Source organism: Ornithorhynchus anatinus, chromosome X5 (assembly GCF_004115215.2).
Source record: "Ornithorhynchus anatinus isolate Pmale09 chromosome X5, mOrnAna1.pri.v4, whole genome shotgun sequence".
Lineage (NCBI taxonomy): Eukaryota > Metazoa > Chordata > Mammalia > Monotremata > Ornithorhynchidae > Ornithorhynchus > Ornithorhynchus anatinus.
The window spans coordinates 56,539,871-56,562,588 of NC_041753.1; the positions used below are offsets into that span (position 1 = coordinate 56,539,871).

The following is a 22,718-nucleotide window of genomic DNA, read 5'->3' on the forward strand; positions in this document are numbered from 1 at the left end:
CATGGTTTACAATTATTTGCATGCCTTCTTGGGTGGGGGCCTCTAGGGACCAGTCTTCTGCATACAACGATTCTTGAATGACTGAATTCTTAAATGAGAAGCAGCATGGCTTAGTGGATAGAGCCTGGGCCTGGAAGTCAGAAACACCTGGATTCTAATCCCGGCTCTGCCACTTGTCTGCTGTGTGACCTTGGGCAAGTCACTTCCCTTCTCTGGGCCTCAGTTCCCTCATCTGTAAAATGGGGATTAAGACTGTGAGCCCCATGTGGGACTGTGTCCAACCCAATTAGCTTGTATCTACCCCAGCATTTAATACAGTGCCTGGCACATAGTAAGATCTTGAAAAGTACCATTTTTAAAGAAAGAAAAAAAAGACTGTTTCTAGGACTTTGGCTGGTGCTGGTGCTCAAAGTCAGTTGAGTTGGAAAGGTTTCCCAGAGGGGTAGAAGAAAATTCTAAGACCTGCATTCAAATCTCTTCTTGCAGCCATACTTTACCCCACTGGCACTGGAAAATGGGTTGCTCTAACCCATCCACTCATGCCATCATGAAGGATTCTCAGAATCTTAATGAACTTCTAAGGCCAGCCAAATTTACTAAACCATTTTCTGAGTCCAGATCTGCTGATATTTGCACTCACTCACTCTATCATCTGGGTACCTACTCGAGGAAGGTGGGGTAATTACTCAGTTAAAACCTATCCTCGATCATCAGTATTTATTGAGCACCTACTGTGTGAAGAGCATTGTACTAAGTGCTTGGGAAGGAACAATCCAACACAGTCAGTAGATGTGATCGCTGTCTGCAAGACACTTGCAGTCTACAGGGGGAGACTGGCATTAAACTAGAATTAGGGATCAGGAAAATAAAATAGTTACACAAGTGCCGAGGGACTGGAGTGAGTATCAAGGTGCTTAATGGGTCTGTCGCCAAGTGCAAAGCCTACGGGGGGGGGGGGGGGGGGGGAATGGATGGGGAAATAAAGGGCTTAGTCTGCTGCCAGCAAAATCAGAAAAATGGGAAGACGGACCTGGCAGATTCTTGTCAGCAGATTCTTGACAGCAGAGCCTTGTTGTTTTTTAGATGCTTTAGATTTATACCCAGAAAAGTGAGCCTTGACGAGAGTAGAATGGCTCGTACATAATAATAATGATGATGGTATTTGTTAGGCGCTTACTTTGTGCCAGGCGCTGGGGTGAATACACGCAAATAGGATTGGACACAGTCCCTGTTCCATGTGGGGTTCACAGTGTCAATCCCCATTTTACAGATGAGGTAACTGAGGCACAGAGAAGTGAAGTGACCTGCCCAAGGACACACAGTAGACAAGTGGCGGGGCCTGGATTAGAACCTTCTGACTCCCAGGCCCTTGCTCCATCCACTACGCCATGCTAATAGTAAAGATGGTATCTAAGTGCTTACTTTGTGCCAAGCACTGTGCTAAATGCTGGCATAGCTACAAGATCATCAGATCAGACATAGCCCCTGTCTCACTGTGTGAGACGGAGACTCAACATGTATTTTGTCCCCATTTTACAGATGATGAAACTATGGAACAGAGAAGTGAAGTGACTTGCCCAAGGTCACCCAGAAGGCCAGTGGCGGAGTTGGGATTAAAACCAGGTTTCCTGACTCCCAGTCCTGTGCTCTTTCTATTAGGCCACGCTACATATTTTATCTGGGCTGCTCAGCCTTGTCTCCTGTTTTAGCTGTGCTGTGAGTCTTCCTGCCTGTTTAAGGCTAGTAGTTTCTATTTCAAGTAATGTGAAGCTCTACCAAATTAAAGACTAATCCAAACATTTAATTAAAGGAGCTTAATCAAAGACAGAATCAGGTGTAGGAGGTAGGTTCCTATCACCAGTCCTGACCTGTTTTGCCCACAGGCTATTTTTTTTTTCAGTTGGAAAGGAAAATTTCTGAGAAAACTTCTGCATCTCCATTTTACTTGGATCGGTACCCTTTAAGCTCTTGATATTCATCCCACCCTTAGCCCCACAGCACTTACGCACATAGCCGTATTTTATTTAGATTAATGCCTGTCTCCCCCTCTAGAATTCTCTCATAATATCCCTACTGGATTATTGCATCAGCCTTCTCTCTGATCTCCCATCCTCCTGTCGCTCTCTGCTTCAGTCTATACATCACTCCGCTGCCCGGATTGTCTTTCTATAGAAACACTCTGGGCACGTCACTCCCCTCCTCAGAAACCTCCAGTGGTTGCCTATCAACCTTCGCATGAAGCAGAAACTCCTCACTCTTGGCTTCAAAGCTCTCCATCACCTTGCCTCCTCTTACCTCACCACCCATCTCTCCTTCTACAGCTCACCCTGTACACTCCGCTCCTCTGGCGCTAACCTCCTCACTGTGCCTCGTTCTCACCTGTCCTGCTGTCGACCCCTGGCCCACGTCCTATCACTGACCTGGCATGCCTTCCCTCCTCACATCCACCAAATTCAACTCTCTGCCCCTCTTCAAAGCCCTACTGAGAGCTCACCTCCTCCAGGAGGCCTTCCCAGACTGAGCCCTCCCGTTACCTCTGCCCCTCCTCTCCTCCCCAGTGCCCCTACTCCCTCCCTCTGCTCTACCCCCTTCCCCTCCCCACAGCACTTGTGTATATTTGTATATATTATTTATTACTCTCTTTTATTAATGATGTGTAGATACTATGATTCTTTTTATCATTTTGATGGGTTTGATTCCTGTCTACTTGTTTTGTTTTGCTGCCTGTCTCCCCCTTTTAGACTGTGAGCCCGTTGTTGGGCAGGGATTGTCTCTGTTGCCTAATTGTACATTCCAAGCGCTTAGTACAGTGCCCTGCACACAGTAAGTGCTCAATAAATATGACTAAATGAATGAATGAATGTCAGCTCCCTGTAGGCAGGGATCATGCCTACCAACTCTTGTATTTTACTCTCCCGAACGCTTAGTACAGTGCTCTGTATTCAGTAAACACTCAATAAATAGCATTGATGGATTTTTTGATTGATAGAGGTTGAATATAATGTACAGTCAGTCACCATGCTGGCCCTCAGAGGATAGTCTTCATTTTACTGGTTTCTAAACTCCTTTGAGGGTAAGTAAAGTGACTGGTACTAAGTTGTGTTCATTCTCTAGCAGTATGTAAATTGTAAGTGAGTGATTTGAGGAGTACAATCTGGAACAAGGGACTTATTTCAGTACATAATCTACAAGAGGTATTCCCAAGTTTTTCAAAAAATTCATAAACGTAGGGCTAACCTCATTCCCAAGGGTGGTAAAACCTGTTCTTTTATTACATTGCATGCACAGTAGTGGTGGTGAACACCCAGTGCTCTCATGATGAGAAGGTCATGTTTTTGTGAAACCTCATATTATAGAAAACTCATGCACCACCATCCATTCTGATACTACAACGTGTACCTGTTTATAAAAAAGTTTACTTCCATAGCGAAGCACTTTGAGACCAGACAGACTTATGTTGTCGACAAAACGTTATGGCAGAACTGAATTTATTATTGTTTTATGCAGTGGACTGAACACGCAGTGTTGATTGATCAATACATCAGACACCACAGTTATGCTCTCCCAAGCGCTTAGTACGGTGTTCTCCACACAGTAAGTGCTCAAAAAATACCATTGATTGGATGAAACAATCAAATGAAATCATAATACACAAGATACGTGTCTTTCAATTGACACTTATTCTACTTTCTCTAATTCCCACTGGTTCATTTTTAAAATGTTGTTCTGGAATCTAAACTCCCTTTCACTACGTAAAAGCTGGGTTCACTTTACACAGATTCTGCCTTTTCCCATAACACAGGTCTAGTTTAAAGTTAGCTATACCTGTTCATGTTTTATTCATTATTTCAACAGTGCTTTGCCAACACTGTTCTCACAGACTTTTTATTAAAAGATTTTACAGGAGCAAACATTGTCCTCACAATATATCTTCAAGAGGGAAAAGAGAAGATAAAATTGAGAGCCTGAGGCTCAACTTTTATTCCCTGACATTTTACTTAGATTGCCTTGCAAACTCTTGAGATCCTACTTCATCTTCGGCAACAAAAATAAGCTGCACACTTTTGTTCTTAACCTTAGTCCTCTTAACCTTAGCCCCCTTTTACTATGTAAAAGTGACTTCATGCTACCCAGATTCATTTACACTGGCCTTTCACAGAATACACTTCCAAAAAAGGAAGGGACTGACTTTCCTAATTAGCTTTTGGTTGGCTTCTAGCACAGTCATTCATTCATTCAGTTGTACTTATTGAGCACTTACTGTGTGCAGAGTACTGTACTAAGCACTTGGAATGTACAATTTGGCAACAGAGACAATCCCTACCCAACAACGGGCTCACAGTCTAAAAGGGGGAGACAGACAGCAAAACAAAACAAGTAGACAGGCATCAAAACCATCAAAATAGATAAATAGAATCATAGATATATACACATCATTGATAAAGTAGAGTAATAAGTAATATATACAAATATACACAAGTGCTGTGGGGAGGGGAAGGGGGTAGAGCAGAGGGAGGGAGTAGGGGCACTGGGGAGAGGAGGAGGAGCAGAGGGAAAGGGAGAGCTCAGTCTGGGAAGGCCTCCTGGAGGAGGTGGGCTCTCAGTAGGACTTTGAAGAGAGGAAGAGAGTTAATTTGGCGGATGTGAGGAGGGAGGGCATTCCAAGTCAGTGGATGTGGGCCAGGGGTTGACGGCGGGGCAGGCGAGAACGAGGCATAGTGAGAAGGTTAGCGCCAGAGGAGCGGAGTGAATGGGGTGGGCTGTAGAAGGAGAGAAGGGAGGTGAGGAAGGAGGGGGCCAGGTGATGGAGAGCTTTGAAGCCAGGAGTGAGGAGTTTTTCCTTTATGAGAAGGTTGATAGGCAACCACTGGAGGTTTCTGAGGAAGGGAGTGACATGCCCAGAGTGTTTCTGTGGAAAGATAATCCAGGCAGCGGAGTGAATTATAGACTGAAGTGGGGAGAGATAGGAGGAGGGGAGATAAGAGAGGAGGCTGATGCAATAATCTAGTCGGGATATTATGAGAGATTGTACCAGCAAGGTAGCAGTTTGGTTGGAGAGGAAAGGGCAGATCTTGGCAGTTACAGTCTACATCAATATCCACATCACTGGAATGTGAGGGCCTCCATACATTTGGGGGAAGGTTAGATTGGAGGCTTCTTCAATAGAGGAAATTGATCTTGCTCTGCAGTTGCTCTCAGCTTCTAATATGGTGCTCTTCACAAAGCAGGTATTTAAAAGATACCATTGACTGACTGACTCCTTCACTCTTTCACTTTACCCCCCTTGCCCCAGGAGACCTTTTTATTTCTTTTAAAATAGTATTTGTTGAAAGCTTACTATATGCCAGGCACTATACTAAGCACTGGGGTAGGTACAAGGTAATCAGCTTGGACACAATCCCTGTCCCACATAGGACTCCAAGTCTTAATCCCCATTTTACAGATGAGGTAACTGGGGCATAGATAAGTTAAGTGACTTGCCCAAAGTCACATACCAGTCAAGTGATGGCATGGAATTAGAACCCAGGTCCTCTGACTCCCAACCCCAGGTTCTTTCCACTAGGCCACGCCACTTCTCGAAGCAGCTCTTGAAGTCTCTTGCTTGGCAAAGTGCACCCTTTCTTTCTCCAGGCTGTTCTTGAATATTTCTCATGCACACATCAAGTCATCATTTCTTCCACAGAGCTTGAAGGTCTATAAAAGACTGGGTCAAGAAACCCAGGATATTTCCTGCACTGCATAACTGGGCTTGACGTATTTCTCCGGTCTCAAATCATTTTTTATGGTATTTGTTATACACTTACTATGTGTGAAACACTGTTTTAAACGCTGGCGTAGATACAAGTTAATGAGATTGGAGACAGTCTTGGCACAGAGAAGTAAAACGACTTGCCCAAGGTCACACAACAAGCATTTGGCAGAGCCAGGATTAGAACCCAGGTCCTTTGACTCCCAGGCCCTGTGCTCTTTCCACTAGGTCACACTACTTTAGGACTCTAGTTCTACCCCAGAGTGAAGAATGATGTTAATAATAAAGTTTTAGCACTTTCTACATTTCAAGCACTTTTTATGCTTTTTTTTTAAGTGCTTACTGTGTACCAGGAACTGTACTAAGTGCTGGGCTAGGTACAATCCCTGTCCCAACATAAGGCTCATAGTCTTAGTCCCCATTTTTCAGATGAGGTAACTGAGGCCCAGAGATGTTAAGTGATTTGCCCAGGGTCACATACCAGACCATGGCAGAGCCAAGATTAGAACCTAGGTCCTTCTGACTCCCAGGCCCATGCCCTATCCACTAGGCCACACTGCTTCACTGTTCTAAGCACTGTAGTCAATACAGTTTAATCAGGTTGAACACAATCCCTGTCCCACATGGGGCTCACAGTCTAAGTAGAAGAGAGAAGGATTTAATCCCCATTTTACAGATGAGGTAACTGAGGCACAAAGAAATTATCTGGATTTTAGAAAGATCATGGTTCAAGGCAGGAGATCAATCAGGAGTCTTGGTGGGGGCCCATGCCCTGCCTCCATGGGAAGAAGGGTCTTGAACAGCTTCTAGAATTCCAGGGTTCAAAGCCTGTGCATTAGAGTTAACAATGTGGTTGATGATGACGGGGATGCCAGTGGCTCCCAATTGACATCTAAACTAGCCAGGAGCACCTGTGGACTCCTCCCCTGATTCACATTTGCCACATCAGTGAGAAAGTGGTGGGTAAGGGAGGGGGGGAGGGAGCTCTAGCCAGTCAGTCAACCATTTTGCTCCTCTCTGAACCTACCATTGCTATGGCTCCTCTCATCCTCCTTAAAGGTGAGGGTGTGGCTGTCATAATAATAATGTTGGTATTTATTTAAGCACTTATTATGTGTCAAGCACTGTTCTAAGCACTGGGGTAGATACAAGGTAATCAGGTTGTGCCATATCTTCAGCCCCGTTTTACAGATGAGGAAACTGAGGCACAGAGAAGTTAAGTGATTTGCCCAACATCACACAGCTGACAAGTGGAGTCAGGATTAGAACCCACGACCTCTAACTCCTAAGCCCGTGCTCTTTCCGCTAAGCCAAGCTGCTTCTCATCATCTCAGGCAATAAATCAATCAATGGTGTCTATGGAGTGCTCACTGTGTGCAGAGCACTGCGCTAAGGGCTTGGGAGAGTTCAGTACAACAAAGGTGGTAAACCCGTTCCCTTCCCACAACCTTACAGTCTAGGCACCAAAATTTTTAAAGTGCAAAGTTGGGTAGGTTGCAGGCTTTTTTATGGGGGAGGAAAAGGATGTCCAAGCCCATTTTATCAGGTCACATTTTTCCCTGCTGATTGCTGTGGATGATTTCTCTTTCCTATCATTTCACTTCTTTGTAGATATCCTTACTTTCTGGATTTTTTTTGTGCTTTAAAAATGCATCATTTCGTAGGAGCTGAAGTGCTTCACTTCATCTCATAAAGCCCTCGTTTTGTACCCGTTAGCAGACCTCTGCTTCGATCATATTCCAGCCAAAACTGAAAGGGGACAGATCTGTTACCTGAATGGAGAGGAAAGAAAAGCTTACCCTCTCTCCACACAAAAAGATGGCCTTTCCGGAGGATGTCCAACTTGCTGGTTATCTGTTTTAAAATTCAGTTTATATTATAGCCAGTGAGCCTTTTCTCTTTCTTCGTCTTGATTATTCAGTGGCTGAGTATCCAGTGTGTGCTCAGCACTAAACCCTGTAATTGCTTTGGCTCAGTGTTCATGTTCGGTAACTTTGGAAAAATTAGGAGGGGAAAAAACTCACCCTTAGGATCCAGGGCCTAGAGACCTAGGGGCATTAGGCATGACAGTCACGCCTGTGGGGGAATTAATAATAATAATGATTGTGGTATTTGTTAAGTGCTTATTATGTGCCAGGCACTGTACTAAGCACTGGGGTAAGATGCAAATTTATCAGGTTAGACACAGTCCCTGTCCCACATGGGGCTCACAGTCTTAATCCCCATTTTACAGATAAATCCACTGAGTCCCAGAGGAGTTAAGTGATTTGCCTAAGGTCACACAGCAGACAAGTGGCAGAGCTGGGATTAGAACCCATGTCCTGCTGACTCTTCGGCCCGTGCTCTCTCCCTTAGTCCAAACTGCTTCTCATCCCACCACCTGAAAAGGTCAAAGATGAGACCCATTTTCAGTCACGATGGCAGAAGGGGACTTCATAGCTACGGTGGGAGGGTGGCAGCTTAACAGCAGAGCGGAGGAGGAACAGGAGGAGGAGGAGGCAAGAGCGACTGCTACTGCCATGGTTGAAGTGGCCCAGCTCAGGAAGAATGATGTCTTCCCAGCCATACCAAGATGGTTGTTGTTCCTGCCTCACGGTCACAGTGGCCCCAGCTAGAAGAAGGCCCCCGGCAGCCATTTGCATCACCATCCAGGCGGAAGATTCATTCAATTGTATTTATTGAGCTTGGTGGAGAATAGTGGCAGTCTCTCCCTTTCATTTCTCTTCTTTCCTCTTTCCCTTCCGTTATTATTCTCTTTCCCCTTTCCTTCCCTCCTCCTCTCTGTCTTCTCCTTTGTCTCTTTGTCCCCCAATCAATCATATTTATTGAGCACTTTCTATGTGCAGAGCACTATACTAAACGCTTGGGACAGTCCAATATGACAGAATTAGCAGACACGGTCCCTGCCCATAACGAGCTTACAGTCTAGTGGGGGAGACAGACAATATGAATAAGTAATTTATAATATATAATTGAAAGATATGTACGTAAGTGCTGTGGGGTGGGGAGACTATCAAGTGCCCAAAGGTGACCGATTGAGATGCATAGATGAAGCAGAAGGGAAAGTGAGGCGGGGAAAAGAAAGCTTAATCAGGGAAGGCCTCTTGGAGGAGATGTGACCTTAATAAGCCTTTGAAGGAGATTTCAACTCCACTGGAGGCCCAGTGCCTGACCTCCCTGACATGACCAGATTTCTCATTAACTTACCAAAAACTGAGAATTTCAGTGTTTCCTTGTGTGATCTTGAGTAAGTCAGCTTTCTTGGGTTTCAGTCCTCCACTAATAAAGCTAGGACAAATAATATTTCTTTACAAAACACTCGTGATCCAAGTTGGAGATCCCTCATAGCATGGCGATTGCTTCAACTTGGCAATAATGGAGAGGTACTGTGTTTCAAGAAGCAGCATGGTGAGGTGGATAGAGCACGGGCCTGGGATTCAGAAAGTCTAACCCCTCCTCTGCCTCTTATCTGTGTGACCTAGGGCAAGTCACTTCACTTCTCTGTGCCTCAGTAACCTCATCTGTAAAATGGGACTTGAGATTGTGAGTCCCATGTGGGACAGGGACTGTCCAACCCAATTTGCTTGTATCCACTCCAGCGCTTAGTACAGGACCTGGCATTTAATCGTATTTACAGAGAGCTTACTGTGTGCACAGTACTTTACTAGGTGCTTGGGAGAGTACAATACAACAATAGACTCATTCCCTGCCCATAATGAGCTTACAGTCTAGAAGGGGAGACAGAAATTAATATAAATGAAAGATATGTACATAACTACTGTTTTGCTGGTGGGGGGAGAGGATGAAGGAAGGGAGCAAGTCAGTGTGATGCAGAAGGCAGAGGGAGAAGGAGAATGGAGGGCTTAGTCAGGGAAGGCCTCTTGGAGGAGTTGTGCCTTCAGTAAGGTTTTGAAGGGGGAAAGAGTAATACATGTTCAGCAAATTTACAGCATTTGTTACAGCATTGATACATTTTCATTTAAAAGAAAAAAGGAGACAAAATAGGTCATGGTGAGGTTTTCTTAGGGATGTTTTCATTTGTTGATCTTTTAGATTTTAATGTAAATTTTCATTGTTTTAAACATTTTAAATGTTCACAAAATGTCCATTGGAAAGGTTCATCCATTATTACCAGAAATTCTGAAGCCCCATCTTAAAAGCAAGGATGAGGTGAAAAATCCATTATTGCCATAACTAGACTAAGTGCTGAACAATTATTTCAGGCTGCCTTCCCAGCAAAAACAGTATTGCTCGTCACAGTCCGTGTTTTCCTTTTATTACATTAGCAAAGAACACTGAGTTTTATGGAGGAAATTAAATTAAAAAGAGTATTACACACTAACAAAACCCAAACACATAGAAGGAAATTCTGAGTTATAGCCAAAATAGTGAATTCTAAGTGATTTTAGGCCTTGTATTGGTTTTATTCCATCCCAAAGGCAGGCTTAATTACCTATACTTAGATATTATGATTAATAAATCAGGGTGGGATCTCCAATTGAGAGCAACTGCAGTTACCTTTTTAATCAATTAATCACTCAATGGTATTGAGTATTTACTGTGTGCAGGGCACTGTACTAAGTGCTTGGGGTAGTACAGTGCAATGCTGACCCTCTAGACTGTAAACTCGTTACATGGACAGGGAATGCGCTTACCAACGCTATTATATTGTACTCTCCCAAGTGCTGAGTAAAGTGCTCTGCACATAGTGCTCAATAAATTTGGAATAATAGAGTAGGTAGACACCATTCCGCTCTACAAGGAACTTACAGGCTAGAGTGGAAGACAGACATTTAAATAAATTGCAGATGGAGGAAATGGGAGAGAATATGGGTCTGTGTGTAAATTCCTCATGGGTGTTTGTATTTCTTACTACTATTACTTTATGGAAATATTTTGTATATCTTTCTTCTCCACTAGATACTAAGCTCCTTGAGGAATAGTAGTTGCAGCATTTATTGAGTGCCCATCTGACAGTGCATTAATTTAGGTGCCTTGGAAGTACAGAATAATGAAGCAGAATGTTCCCTTCCTCAATCAATCTTATGCATTGAGTGCTTACTATGTGCAGAGCACTGTACTAAGCACTTGGGAGAGGACAACATAACACATAGTTGATAGACACATGCCCTGACCATAAGGAGCTTACAGTCTAGAGGATCGTACATTTTAATGAGGGCAGAGAGAAACATAAAAATATTTACAGTTAGTGTTGTCAAAATACATACAGCATTGCCCATGAGGGTGTAAATAAGTTTGAAAGTGCTAAAGATGGTTGAAGAGAGCATCATATGACTCAGTGTGCTGGGATTTTAGGAGGGCTTTGAATGTCAGGAGAGCTGTGGTCTGTCTGATTTAGGGAAGGAGGAAGTTCCAGCCTGGGAGAACAGCATGAGCTTAGAAAGAGGCAGAAGAGTCAAGAGCAAGGTGTAGCTAGATGGTTGATTGGGGGAAATGGGCATGACCTAGTGGAAAGAACTCAGGCCTGGGAGTCATAGGCCCTGGGTTCTAATCCCACCTCCACCACATGTCTGCTGTGTGACCTTGGGCAAGTAACTTCACTTCTCTGTGCCTTAGTTGCTTCACCTGTAAATTAGGGATTCAATCTTCCTCCTTCCAGTTTAGACTGTGAACTTCATGTGGGACAGGAACAGTGTCCAGGTTGGTTTTCTTGTATCTTGGCACATAGTAAGCACTTAACAAATATCATAAAAAAAAAATATGAAGACAGCAAGCTGGGGAATAGCAGATAAGAGACCAGAGAGTTAAAATGGGGCCAGATGGTGGAGAGCCTTGAAGTACTTTGTACTTCATGTAATACTTTCTCATCAAGAATCTCAAAACAGTTTACAGGCATTATATCCATCAATTTTCCCACTCTTAAAACCAGGGTGAGCAATTATTTTAGCCAGAGGACCACTTACCCAGTTTCCCAAGGCTGTTAGAGGACCAGACAAACAAACCTCTCCCAGCTGTCGCTGTGAAGAGCAGGGCGGCAGCAAGAGACTTAGTCAAGTGTCTCTCCTCCTGCCTGCAGCAACACCTGACTGGGTTCAGGTTTGCCACAGATGCAGGTGGGGGTTTGTTAATGGCACCAGTAGTAAACTCAGAGCCATGGTGGCTCATATTACAGCTTCTCCAGTGATTCTAGCCATGACCCAGAGCCAGTCCATAGGCCAGAGTGAACCAGTTGGCACGTGGACTCAGTCCACTAACCTGCACTGGTTGACTGTTTAAGATCTCGGACCCCCCCCCCCCCCTTAACTCAATCTGTAATTAGGTGTTGTTGCATTTGCTCCTCTCCTCATTGCTTACACCTGTTGACTGAGTAGATCATCATTTGCAGTTGTGAATTGTAGGCAAGGCTAGTGAATATTTGAGGGCTCAATGTGCGGGTGAAACTGCCTTTACGGAGATTTGTTGAGTTGGATCCAGTTAGGGAGGTTTAGCCTTTAGTATGTGCTTCTGCTGTTTTCATGGTGTGGATAGACTTGGTGTGAAACATTACTTTGCACAAGACTGGTTTGCTGCTTATTCTTCAATTCTGGTGTTGGAATGCACAATTGGTTCTTTTGTGTTAGGCCTTCCCCTCCCCCCACCCCCATTTTGGAAAATGCATTTTGATCTGGTCCCAAGCACATTCTTAGTCCAGTGATAATTATGATTATTTTGACTTTTACACACAGTGTTTTTGATGGGATCCAGTAATGGGGAGTAGGTGCCAAACTTGATCTCCAAAACTTCATCAAGTACTTGTAGACAGAGAGAACAGTTGCTATTAGCTTTGTCTGTAGAGAGAAACCTTGACAAGACTTCCTATGGCTGAATGCCATGAGTTGTATGTCTCTGACCCGCATCAGACACAACCTAATTTCCAGTGAAACCACTTCACCCTGTATCACCTTTCACTTGTGTGCCTAAGAAGTGTAAAATATAGATTCTCTTTGGTTTGGGTTTGGGACTAGTGTTCATGAGAGACCTGAAAGGTGGGCTGGATTAAGCAAAAAATGCTGACTGCATTTCAGTCCATTTTTATGGTTCTAGAGAAAGCCTGTATAGTTCATAGGTGTTGTAATCATAAGACATTTATCATGCCCTGCTGTTTGAACGTGAACCAGCTCTAGTACAGCAGGCTTTACTGTTAGATATTATTTTTCTTTACACTTTTTATGAATATGGAAAGTGACTTTATCATTTCTTGCATCGGATTCTACCTAATTTACCAATTCAAAATTTTCCGAGCCAAGGAAGTTATTCAAGGGCGGGCGGGTGGCAGGGGAGAATCTCTTTTTTTCTTCATCCTTTCGTTGTGAGCCTGTTTAATCCTGAGGTTCTGTTTCTGAAAACATTAGAACTGCTCTGTCTTCCTGAGTGTTATTCGTATCATATCAGAATGAAATGGCCCTAAAAGAGGCTTTGTTCCTATACAAAACTTTACATTATTTCCAGTTAAGTGCATTTTAATCACGTTTTTTCTTTTTCTGGAAACAAGGAAATAGAACTCTAGTTAAGCTAGATGAAAAGGCATCTGTTTGCCCCTGAGCCTTTTTAAAGCAAATGTATACACACTAAGTCCACTGGAAGTGTCTACCTCATGCTGAGGCATAATTTTGAATCCTGGATGAGTAATCTGATCAGCCTATATTAAGTTACTGAATGCTGGAAATATTTCAGAGCTTGGATAGATAAGTTGCAATCATTTCTAGGATTAATTGAAAGTTCTTGGAGCACAACCATAGCAAAAATCATTTCAGTTTCTGATCAAGGTCACTCCTATTTATGGTCAGATCCTACCCCAGAAATCAGGCAGTGGAGATCATAAATGAACTGTGTTTCTAATGTGTGTTTAAATTCCTCATCCCAAAGAACACTGTTTGTGCAGATATCCCCTTGAAAAAGCAGGGAGCGGCTACTTAATTATGAGTGATTATTTTGCACACCCATTGCAATTGAAAGTGATTTTCCTTCTTTTGTCCTTGGATGATCTCTGAGGGGTGATTTCTGTCTCCATAGATATTGGGAGCCATTATAAAGAATGAAGAAAGGCATTTCTTTTTTTCTTTTCTCATTTTCCTTCTTGCCTTATCTCATTTTCTCTCCAGTTTTCTATTAATTCCCAAAGGGATTCCCAAATCTTAATAGTATTTGCTCAGTATGTGTTCTGCCTTGGTGAGTGGACGTAGGGTCTACAGTTGCCTCTTTTCATTATCACTCTTTTTGTATGGAACAGTACTCTCTTTGAGGCTACTTAGGAAATGGTGACCTAGACAATGATGAAAATATTAAAAACTCTTTCACCTGGCCCCCAAAACATCTATAGACCCTTAGGTTAATTATGACCTGCCATATTGGCTAGATCGCAAACAATATGATTTGCACCTCCACAACTAGACAGATTCTAAACTATGCATCTCTATTGTCCAGTGGCACAACATCAAAGCTTTGCTAGCAACAATGTACTCTATACAAAAATGTTCCGTCTTCATCGCCATTGAGCATGTACTGCTTACCAAACACTCTGCTAACCACTTGGGAGCATACAATAAAAGGAGATGACATGGTCCCTGTCGTCTGTATATTTTATATTCTAGCGCTACCTTCCTCCATTTTGTTGATCTACCTGGCCAAGAAGTTGAATCATAGCATACTTATTTCCTATTCTGTTTAAATGCCATTTCCAAGCTTTTAAACAACAGCCAACTTTAGTCTGGAACTGACTAGTCAGAGGCAGTGCATTCTCCGGTTTTGGAGATCTGATATCGCCTAGTCACCAGGGGATCGGCAATAGCTACAGAGGCATATCCTGCAGGAGCAGTTGGTGGTCGGTATCATCCCCACTTCCTAAAAGGGGAATACTTCCCGGATGGTGTGGTGGTGGATGTGGCCTGCCATCTTGCTGCTTTTCACCCGTCTGCTACCTTCCACTTAACTCTAAGCCACCTGCTCCTTTTCAGATTTGTGCTAATCCCAGGAAACCAGGCTCCAACCAAGACTTGGCTGCAAGAAAATGGTTCAGCTGGCTCTGATCCCGGGGCAACTCTGTGTGTCATGGAACCCTTTTGACCAAGGCTCTAGATGCTCAGATATCCATCTCGATATATGCAGCATGAGCTGATATGGAGGCAATAATCTAGACCTGTGATTTGGAGAGATTTAACTTTGTCATTTTGGGACTGCATCTCCAGGCCGGTCTGTGTAGACATTGTATCTTGCTGGAATTTTTGGAGCTCTTTTTCCCAGGCAATTCGCTTGGAATGGGGAGGGCCTTGTGTTAGTTTTTGGTTCACCAGATTTCTCTTTTTCTTCCAGGTCTTGGAAAGTTTCAAAATAATGGACTACAGTCTTTTGCTGGGAATCCATGTGTTAGACCATACCCTGAAAGAAAAGGAAGGGGAAAGCTCCCAGAATGCAGCGGATGCTAAGAGACCTGGCGCACAGAAAGTCCTCTATTCTACTGCGATGGAATCCATACAGGGTCCTGGCAAGTCTGGAGACTCCGTCACCACAGAGAGTACAAACACGTGAGTACAAGTCACCCCACATCTCCCTCGAAAGCAATGACAGTGGTAATGCTGCCTCAAAAGCATGCCAACCTTAATATGTTACTAGCCTTCCTTTGCTTCTGGGAGTAACAGGATAGTAACGTGAAGCCATGAGAACAGCGTGACAGACAAGGAATAATTCAAGTGCTTTTTAAGTATTTTTTACTGAGTACTCAAAATTTATACAGAAGATCATTTCCGAATAACAACTTTGATTGGTTATCTAGTCTCAAAGTGCACAGTGGTAATTTTGATCGTAATTCAAGGCATTCTATTTCCATCTAGAGAATTCTTTTGTTCTGGTACTACAGGGATGGCAGATGTAGTCTCTTGCCTTAGCCAGATATGATAACAAGTCTGGCATTATTTTGCATCTATTAAACTCACGAAAGCTAACAGGAAAATTAAAGCCAAAGACAAAAACAGGCATTTATATGTGAATTTCTGAACATTGCAATCTTAGATGCAAGAAATCACCGGGATTCTGGTGTGGCGATATCTTGATTCGTGGCCATGTCAAGAACAGGTTTCACAGGAAACTGCCAGCTTTGAAACCATAATAATAATAATAATAATAATAACTACAAAGGGAAGTTATTTGAATCTGTTTTGTTTCCACCCAACCCTGTATCGCAGACTGGGTTATCCAAGCTGTCAGTTGCCATCGAAGTGGACTAAGTCATTAGTAAGGTCGTGTCAAAGGGTGTAGCCAATTGGTCAATGGCCATAATTTGTCCCCTTGGGAGATGATGGACAGTGAGGCAGTCATGACCTGACCCTGGGGCAAGTTAGGAACGGGGCTGGACTCCTCCTTTCATGATAGAGGCCTTCCCTGACTAAGCCCTCATTTCCTCTTCTCCCACTCCCTTCTGCTTCGCTCTTACACTTGTATTTACTCCCTTTATTCACCGCTCCCTCAGTCCCACACCACTTATTTACATATCTATAATTTATTTATTTATATTAATACCTGTTTCCCCCTCTAGACTGCAAGCTCCTTGTGGGCAGTGAATATGTCTACCAACTCTGTTATAGCATACTCTCCGAAGTGCTTAGTACCGTATTCTGCACACAATAAGTGCTCAATACATATGATTGATTCGTTCATTCATTCTTTCAATCGTATTTATTGAGTGCTTACTGTGTGTAGAGCACTGTACTAAGCGCTTGGAAAGTACAATTCAGCAACAGAGAAAATCCCTACCCAACAACGGGCTCACAGTCTAGAAGGGAAATAATGATCATATTTGTTAAGCACTTACTACTTGCCAAGCACTATTGTAAGCACTGGGGTAGATAGGAGGTTATCAGGTTGTCCCATGTGGGGCTCACTGTCTTAATCCCCATTTTGCAGATGAGGTAACTGAGGCACAGAGAAGTGAAGTGACTTGCCCAAAGTCACACAGCTGACAAGTGGTGGAGCTAAGATTAGAACCCACGACCTCTGACTCCCAAGCCCGTTCTCTTTCCATTAAGTAATGCAATGGGTGTAAATCCAGACTTTGGTCAGCACAGTCTGTGACATCCTATGAGCCCATGTTTCCTTCCATGATTTAGCCAAAAATGGGAGCGAGCCATGAATGGGCCCTCCTGATGTTCCTCTTTTCCTTCATTATTGGTTCATTCAACAACGCAGGTATCAGTTTTATTTCATTTCAGGTTCTCACTGACATGGTAAAACCTGCCTAATGCACACTGTATAATAAAAGTATTTCCCTTCTGTTCCATCAACAGAATGGGGGGTATTCCAGCTAAGAGCCAAAAAGGAGAAAAACTACTTCTGTTCATGGGAATTATCGATATTCTGCAGTCATATCGGTAAGGAGTCCAGAAATATATACCCTTAAAATATTTCAAAGTGAATCTATTGGCTGGTTTAAGTTTTCAGTAAACTGGAGTGGTTTCAGAAATTTATTTTGATTTTCTGTCTTTGGGCATTTAGGTTAATGAAGAAGTTAGAACATTCCTGGAAAGCACTTGTTTATGATGGGGTAAGCTACTTTCATATTGGTATTTTGCCAGTAGAATTCTGCTTGCAGTAGTAGAGACAGATCTACAGTAGCTGTCTCCGAAGTGTATTTTCTTTGCATTTATCTCATTTGATTTTATGCATTATTCAACGATAGGTGGCTTGAGTCCCTTGCAGACTGCTTCCATTTTGACTGGAGATTCTGTGTGAGTGAAGAAAGGGTATATGATAAAACCTGACTGATCCAAAACTCAGCAGATCCCAATAAAACTCTTCTATGTGGATGGAAACTATCAGATATCTCATTTTGACTGCTAGGAACCTGAGCCAGCTGCTTTAGCAAAGGAAGGACCTTGATTACTTGTCAGAATGATAAGAGGAAGGATGAGATTACTTGTTTAAAAGTCTCACCCCTTCTTCGCTCTCTTCCCGATGTAATTCACAGATCCTTGATTCACTACAGAGTAAACAAATTCTCATGCATTCATGGCTCACAAGACCAAATACACATTTCCAATTTCCAAGCAGCTGATATTTCCAGTCATCACAAAGCTTATTCCATAGGATCTCCATAGCTGGGGAATGCTGGTAACTTCAATTTAGAGAGGAGTGAATTATCCAGTATCCAATTATTGGGGTTTTACCCTAAATCCCAAATGGAGAAGTAGGTCTATACAAAATCCCCTGTCAGTCTACCTAGATGTATCCTTCACACTAGAACAAAACATATATATAGTGGAGTGACTTACCCGTAAATCAAACTGGATGGAAACCAGATACACTCCCACTCAACTCAGGTGAGTGCCAGGGGATTCTCTTGCCTGCCCAAGCAGCCAGGAATACAGCACTCACTGTCTCTGATGAGTATGGATCTGTCACCAGCACTCAGATAGGGGAAGGTTATCCTCGGGACCCATGGAGCCTATTGTTTTAGCTTAAAATGCCACCTTCTATAAATCCAGTGAGCATGAAGATACAACTCTTATTATTACTGAAGTTTCTATGCATTTACCAACTGTAGAGCATCATTCTGCGTGCTGGGGTGATTATGTCAAACTCAATTCAGATGCCTTCCGAAGGGGTTCACAGTAAGTTGGGAGAGGACAGACTGGTAAAACAATGAAAACATCATCAGAATGAGAAAACTGATTCAAGTTCAGCTAATCAAGAATCTGTGCAATTTGCTCAGGGAACAGATTTTGGGGACTTTTCGTCAGCCAGCAAACATCCTGGGTGAGAAACCACCACAATCAGCCAATCAGTGATATTTATTGAGTGCTCACTGTGTGCAGAGCGCTTGGGCGAGTGCGTTACAATAGAGTTGGTCGACACGATCTCTGCCCACAAAGAGCTGACAGTCTACCACAACCTCCCTAACGTTCAAAATATTCAATAGTATTTATTGAGCGCTTACTATGTGCAGAGCACTGTACTAAGCGCTTGGAATGTACAAATCAGCAACAGATAGAGACAGTCCCTGCCCTTTGACGGGCTTAGAGTCTAATCGGGGGAGATGGACAGACAAGAACAATAGCAATAAAATACCGTGGAGGTAGCTTCTGGTTGCTTCTGTGGGCCAGTATGGCTTCATTCCCAGTGGTGTTGGGTGAGATGTGGGGGTGGCCCCTCCCATCAAACTGTCTCCCTGGAGCCCCAATGATGAGGGTTTTGGGGCCATGGGGCTTGTTGATTTTGCCCACCTCTGTGACAAGAATGGCTTGAGATTTTCACAAATTTTTGTTTATTTGGTATTTTTTGATAGTGTTTTTTGAAAACACCCAGCATTTTAACTATGACTAGGATGATTTGGGAAGAACGGTGCCTTCCTGAAACCCTACATCTAAATGTTGTACCAAAATTGAATAGTTTTGGACTAGGCACCGGGATGCAGTCCACTTGCTGGCAACCAGTGTGATAGTTGCTAATAATTACAACTGCTTTCTATCTAATGATTGCAGAACTGGGCATTCACCTCAATCAACACAGTTTTCAATTCCATTAACCCTGGTTTTTTTCTCAGAATTCACTTTCCATTTGTTTTCATCCAATGTTCTTTGAAAAAATTAACCATAGGGCTCCATTCTTCCCCTTTGGGTGCTAGCCGTGTCCTCCTGAGCCCAGAGGGAGTGTAAGCCCTAATTCTCTCCAGGATTCTACCCTCCAGGTAGGCTTATGCTGGGCTAGAAGGAAGGTTGTTGAGATAGAAGTGCTGTCTCTCGCTCTCTCTCTCCTACTCCCCTTTCTCTTCTTCCTTTCTCTCTCCCTCCCCACCCCATCTCCTCTCTCTCTCTCTCTCTCTCTCTCTCTCTCTCTCTCTCCTCTCTTCCTTTCTCTTGAAAGTTGCCCTGCAAATGGCTTCCCCAGACTCCATCCTACCTCATCCTGCGTCAAACCCTCCCACTCTTTGACTCATGCCAAGGTACGCATGAGGTGCAGCTAAACCACAGAGCAGTGTATACCTCGGACACAGGGAAATGGTATCCTCCATCCATCTTCTCAGTCTTTTCCCCAGTGACAGTCCCCACTTCCTCCAAGAGGCCATGTATGGTTAAATTAGTTGCTCCTACCCACCTTTATGCCAATTTGTTTCTTTTCATATGTGTCAGGAAAATTGGGCTCACAATTTAGCTTAATTATTTCTTAACTCGATTAATCATTAGGTATTTCAGCTTCATAGGTATGCATGTATACAGTTGTCCTTTGTATTTGAAGAGTACAGCGAGAGACAAAGCATGGATTAGTGGAAAGAGCATGGGCCTGGGAGTCCAGAGGACCTGGGTACTAATCCCGGCTCTGCCACTTGTGCCTTCTCTTTGACTTTGGGCAAGTCATTTCTTTCTGTCTCAGTTTCCTCATCTGTAAAATGAAGATTAAATTCCTGGTCTACCTTAACAATAATAATAATAGTATTCGTTAAGGGGTAGGTAGAAGTTAATCAGGTTGGATACAATCCCTATAATAATAATAATGCTGGTATTTGTTAAGCGCTTACTATGTGCCAAGCACTGTTCTAAGCGCTGGGGTAGATACAGGGTAATCAGGTTGTCCCACGTGAGCCTCACAGTCTTCATCCCCATTTTACAGATGAGGTAACTGAGGCACCGAGAAGTTAAGTGACTTGCCCAAAGTCACACAGCTGACAGGTGGTGGAGCCAGGATTAGTACCCATGACCTCTGACTCCTAAACCCGTGCTCCTTCCACTGAGCCACGCTGCTTCTTCCCTATCCCACATGGGGCTCACAGCCCAGGTAGGAGGGATATCAGGTATTGAATTGAATCCCCACTTTACCGATGAGGAAACTGGGACACAGATAAATTAAGTAACTTCCCTAAGGTCACACAACAGGCAAGTGGCCAAGCCAGGATTATAACCCAGTCCTCTGACTCCCAGGCCTGTGATCTTTCCACTAGGCCACAACTGTGAGCTCCATATGGGGCAGAGACTATGTCTGCTCTGATTATATTGTATCTACGTCAGCACTTAGCATAGTGCTTGGCACATAAGAAGTGCTTAACAAATGCCATCATTGATAGTGTAGTTCACTTATATAAGGAATCTTCTCCATATAGCATGGCCTAGTAGATAGAGCACAGGCCTGGGAGTCAGAAAGACCTGGGTTCTAATTCTGGCTCCACCATTTGTTTGCTGTGTGACCTAGGGCAGTCACTTTACCTCTCTGTGCCTTCAGTTACCTCATCTGTAAAATGGGGATTAAGACTGTGAACCCCATGTGGGACAGGGACTGTGTCCAACCTGATTTGCTTGTAACCACCCCAGGGCTTCGTACCGTGCCTGGCACATAGTAAGCACTTAACGAATACCACAATTATAATAATCATTATTATTATTAAATCTCCAGAAATTCTCCAGACTCCAAAATTCCCACACATCCTTAAAAGCCTAAAGCCTTGAGTGGATTGTCTGAATCCACTTTGAAACTCCCTGGCATCTGACCTCAGTGTCCTCGATGTCACTCAAGAGTCTGGTGCTATGTACTGTCATTCACCTGCCAGTTTTGTTGGCTATATTATGCTTTGTTCCCACCAGAAGATGGTGTGGCAGAAATCTAGGGTCAAATTTTTGTCTTGTTACCCTTCACATTTGGAGAAAAAATACTTCTGACCACATATATTATCTATGTGTGGAATTTTGGCTGAAAGTGTTAATGCATATGGCCTACAATCCTTTTCACACTGAAAACAGTTCTCAGTTTTGCAGTAGTGAACACTTTTTTCAGGGCTGTTACTGTTTATGGCTCTGGCTTTTTGCCTCCTAAACTACATGACATTCTTACTCAAACATCAATCAATCAGTGATATTTATTGAGTGCTTACTGTGTGCACAACATGGTACTAAGCCCTTGGGAGAGTACACTATATCAGAGTTGGTAGACATGTCCCTTGCCCAAAAGGAACTTAGTCCAGAAGGAGAGACAGACATTAAGATAAACTATGGTCACGTACATAGGTGGGGCCAAGTGCAAAGTGATGCAGAAGGAAGAAGGAGTAGGGGAAATGAGGGCTTAGCCGGGATAGGCCTCTTGGAGGAGTTGTGATTTTAACAAGGCTTTGAAGGTGGGGAGAGTGATCATCAGTTGGAGTATCTCCTCCCCCTTTCTGAATACTGCACACCAGTATAGTTTGTGCTTCTCTAGTGGTCTTCTAGTGACATGTAAAATGATTGACAATGTTCAGCTATCATTCTTGACTTCATATTTTGTCATGCATTCATCAAATAGTATCTGATGAGCGTTTCCAGGCATAGATTCCCCTTCATCTATGAAAAATCAATGTGTGGATACTTGTTTTGTCTTTACAGGACACTGTATCAGTACATAGACCAAGTTTTTATGCAGACAGATTTTTAAAGTTTATGAATTCCAGAGTTTTCAAAAAAATCCAAGGTAAGTTGTGTAATGTGGTTGCCATCACTGTGACTACAACCATAAAAAGGACCATTTTCAGGTATCCTGAGCAGCCTCTGCTATGCATGTGTATCTTCCAGATTCATCAATGCATTATACATGCATTGATCCTCAGTTCCTCATTCAACTTGACACTAAAAAAAGTGGTAAGTAAGATTATGATTTCTGCCTTCTCAACATCATTCATCAAATCCATAACTGACTCATTTCACCAATTTAATAATAGCAATCTAGAGTCTACTGTTAGTTCCACTAAATCCCAGCTTACATAGCCACATTTTATTTTCTCTTAAAAAATCAAATCTGAGCTGGATTGGTTTGAGATGGCTTAACCTTAGTATCATTCATAGTCATAGCTTCCTAAGGGGAAAACCAATCTTTGGTTAACTGTTTAAAAATAAACTGCCATTTCCATGATACCTAATGAAATTTTATCACCTTATAGAACTTCCGCTGAAGGGAGCTTAGCAAAGATGTCATGACACACCAGCAGAATGAAAAACCTCCTAAAGATAACTCCTTGCTTCCGCAA

General features: G+C 43.1%; 1 protein-coding gene across 3 annotated transcripts in view; it reads left to right on the forward strand.

Moving 5' to 3' along the window:
• Positions 1-22,718, forward strand: part of PIP5K1B (phosphatidylinositol-4-phosphate 5-kinase type 1 beta) — a 242,653-nt gene that overhangs the window by 164,113 nt on the left and 55,822 nt on the right. For 2 of the 3 annotated variants that reach the window (XM_029056073.2, XM_029056070.2), the window contains exons 9-13: positions 15,059-15,270; positions 17,026-17,109; positions 17,234-17,282; positions 22,081-22,165; positions 22,267-22,332. In XM_029056073.2, coding sequence (XP_028911906.1) covers positions 15,059-15,270; positions 17,026-17,109; positions 17,234-17,282; positions 22,081-22,165; positions 22,267-22,332 — 496 coding nt within the window. The remainder of the gene's footprint in view (positions 1-15,058; positions 15,271-17,025; positions 17,110-17,233; positions 17,283-22,080; positions 22,166-22,266; positions 22,333-22,718) is intronic. The other variant, XM_029056072.2, reaches the window with a different exon arrangement.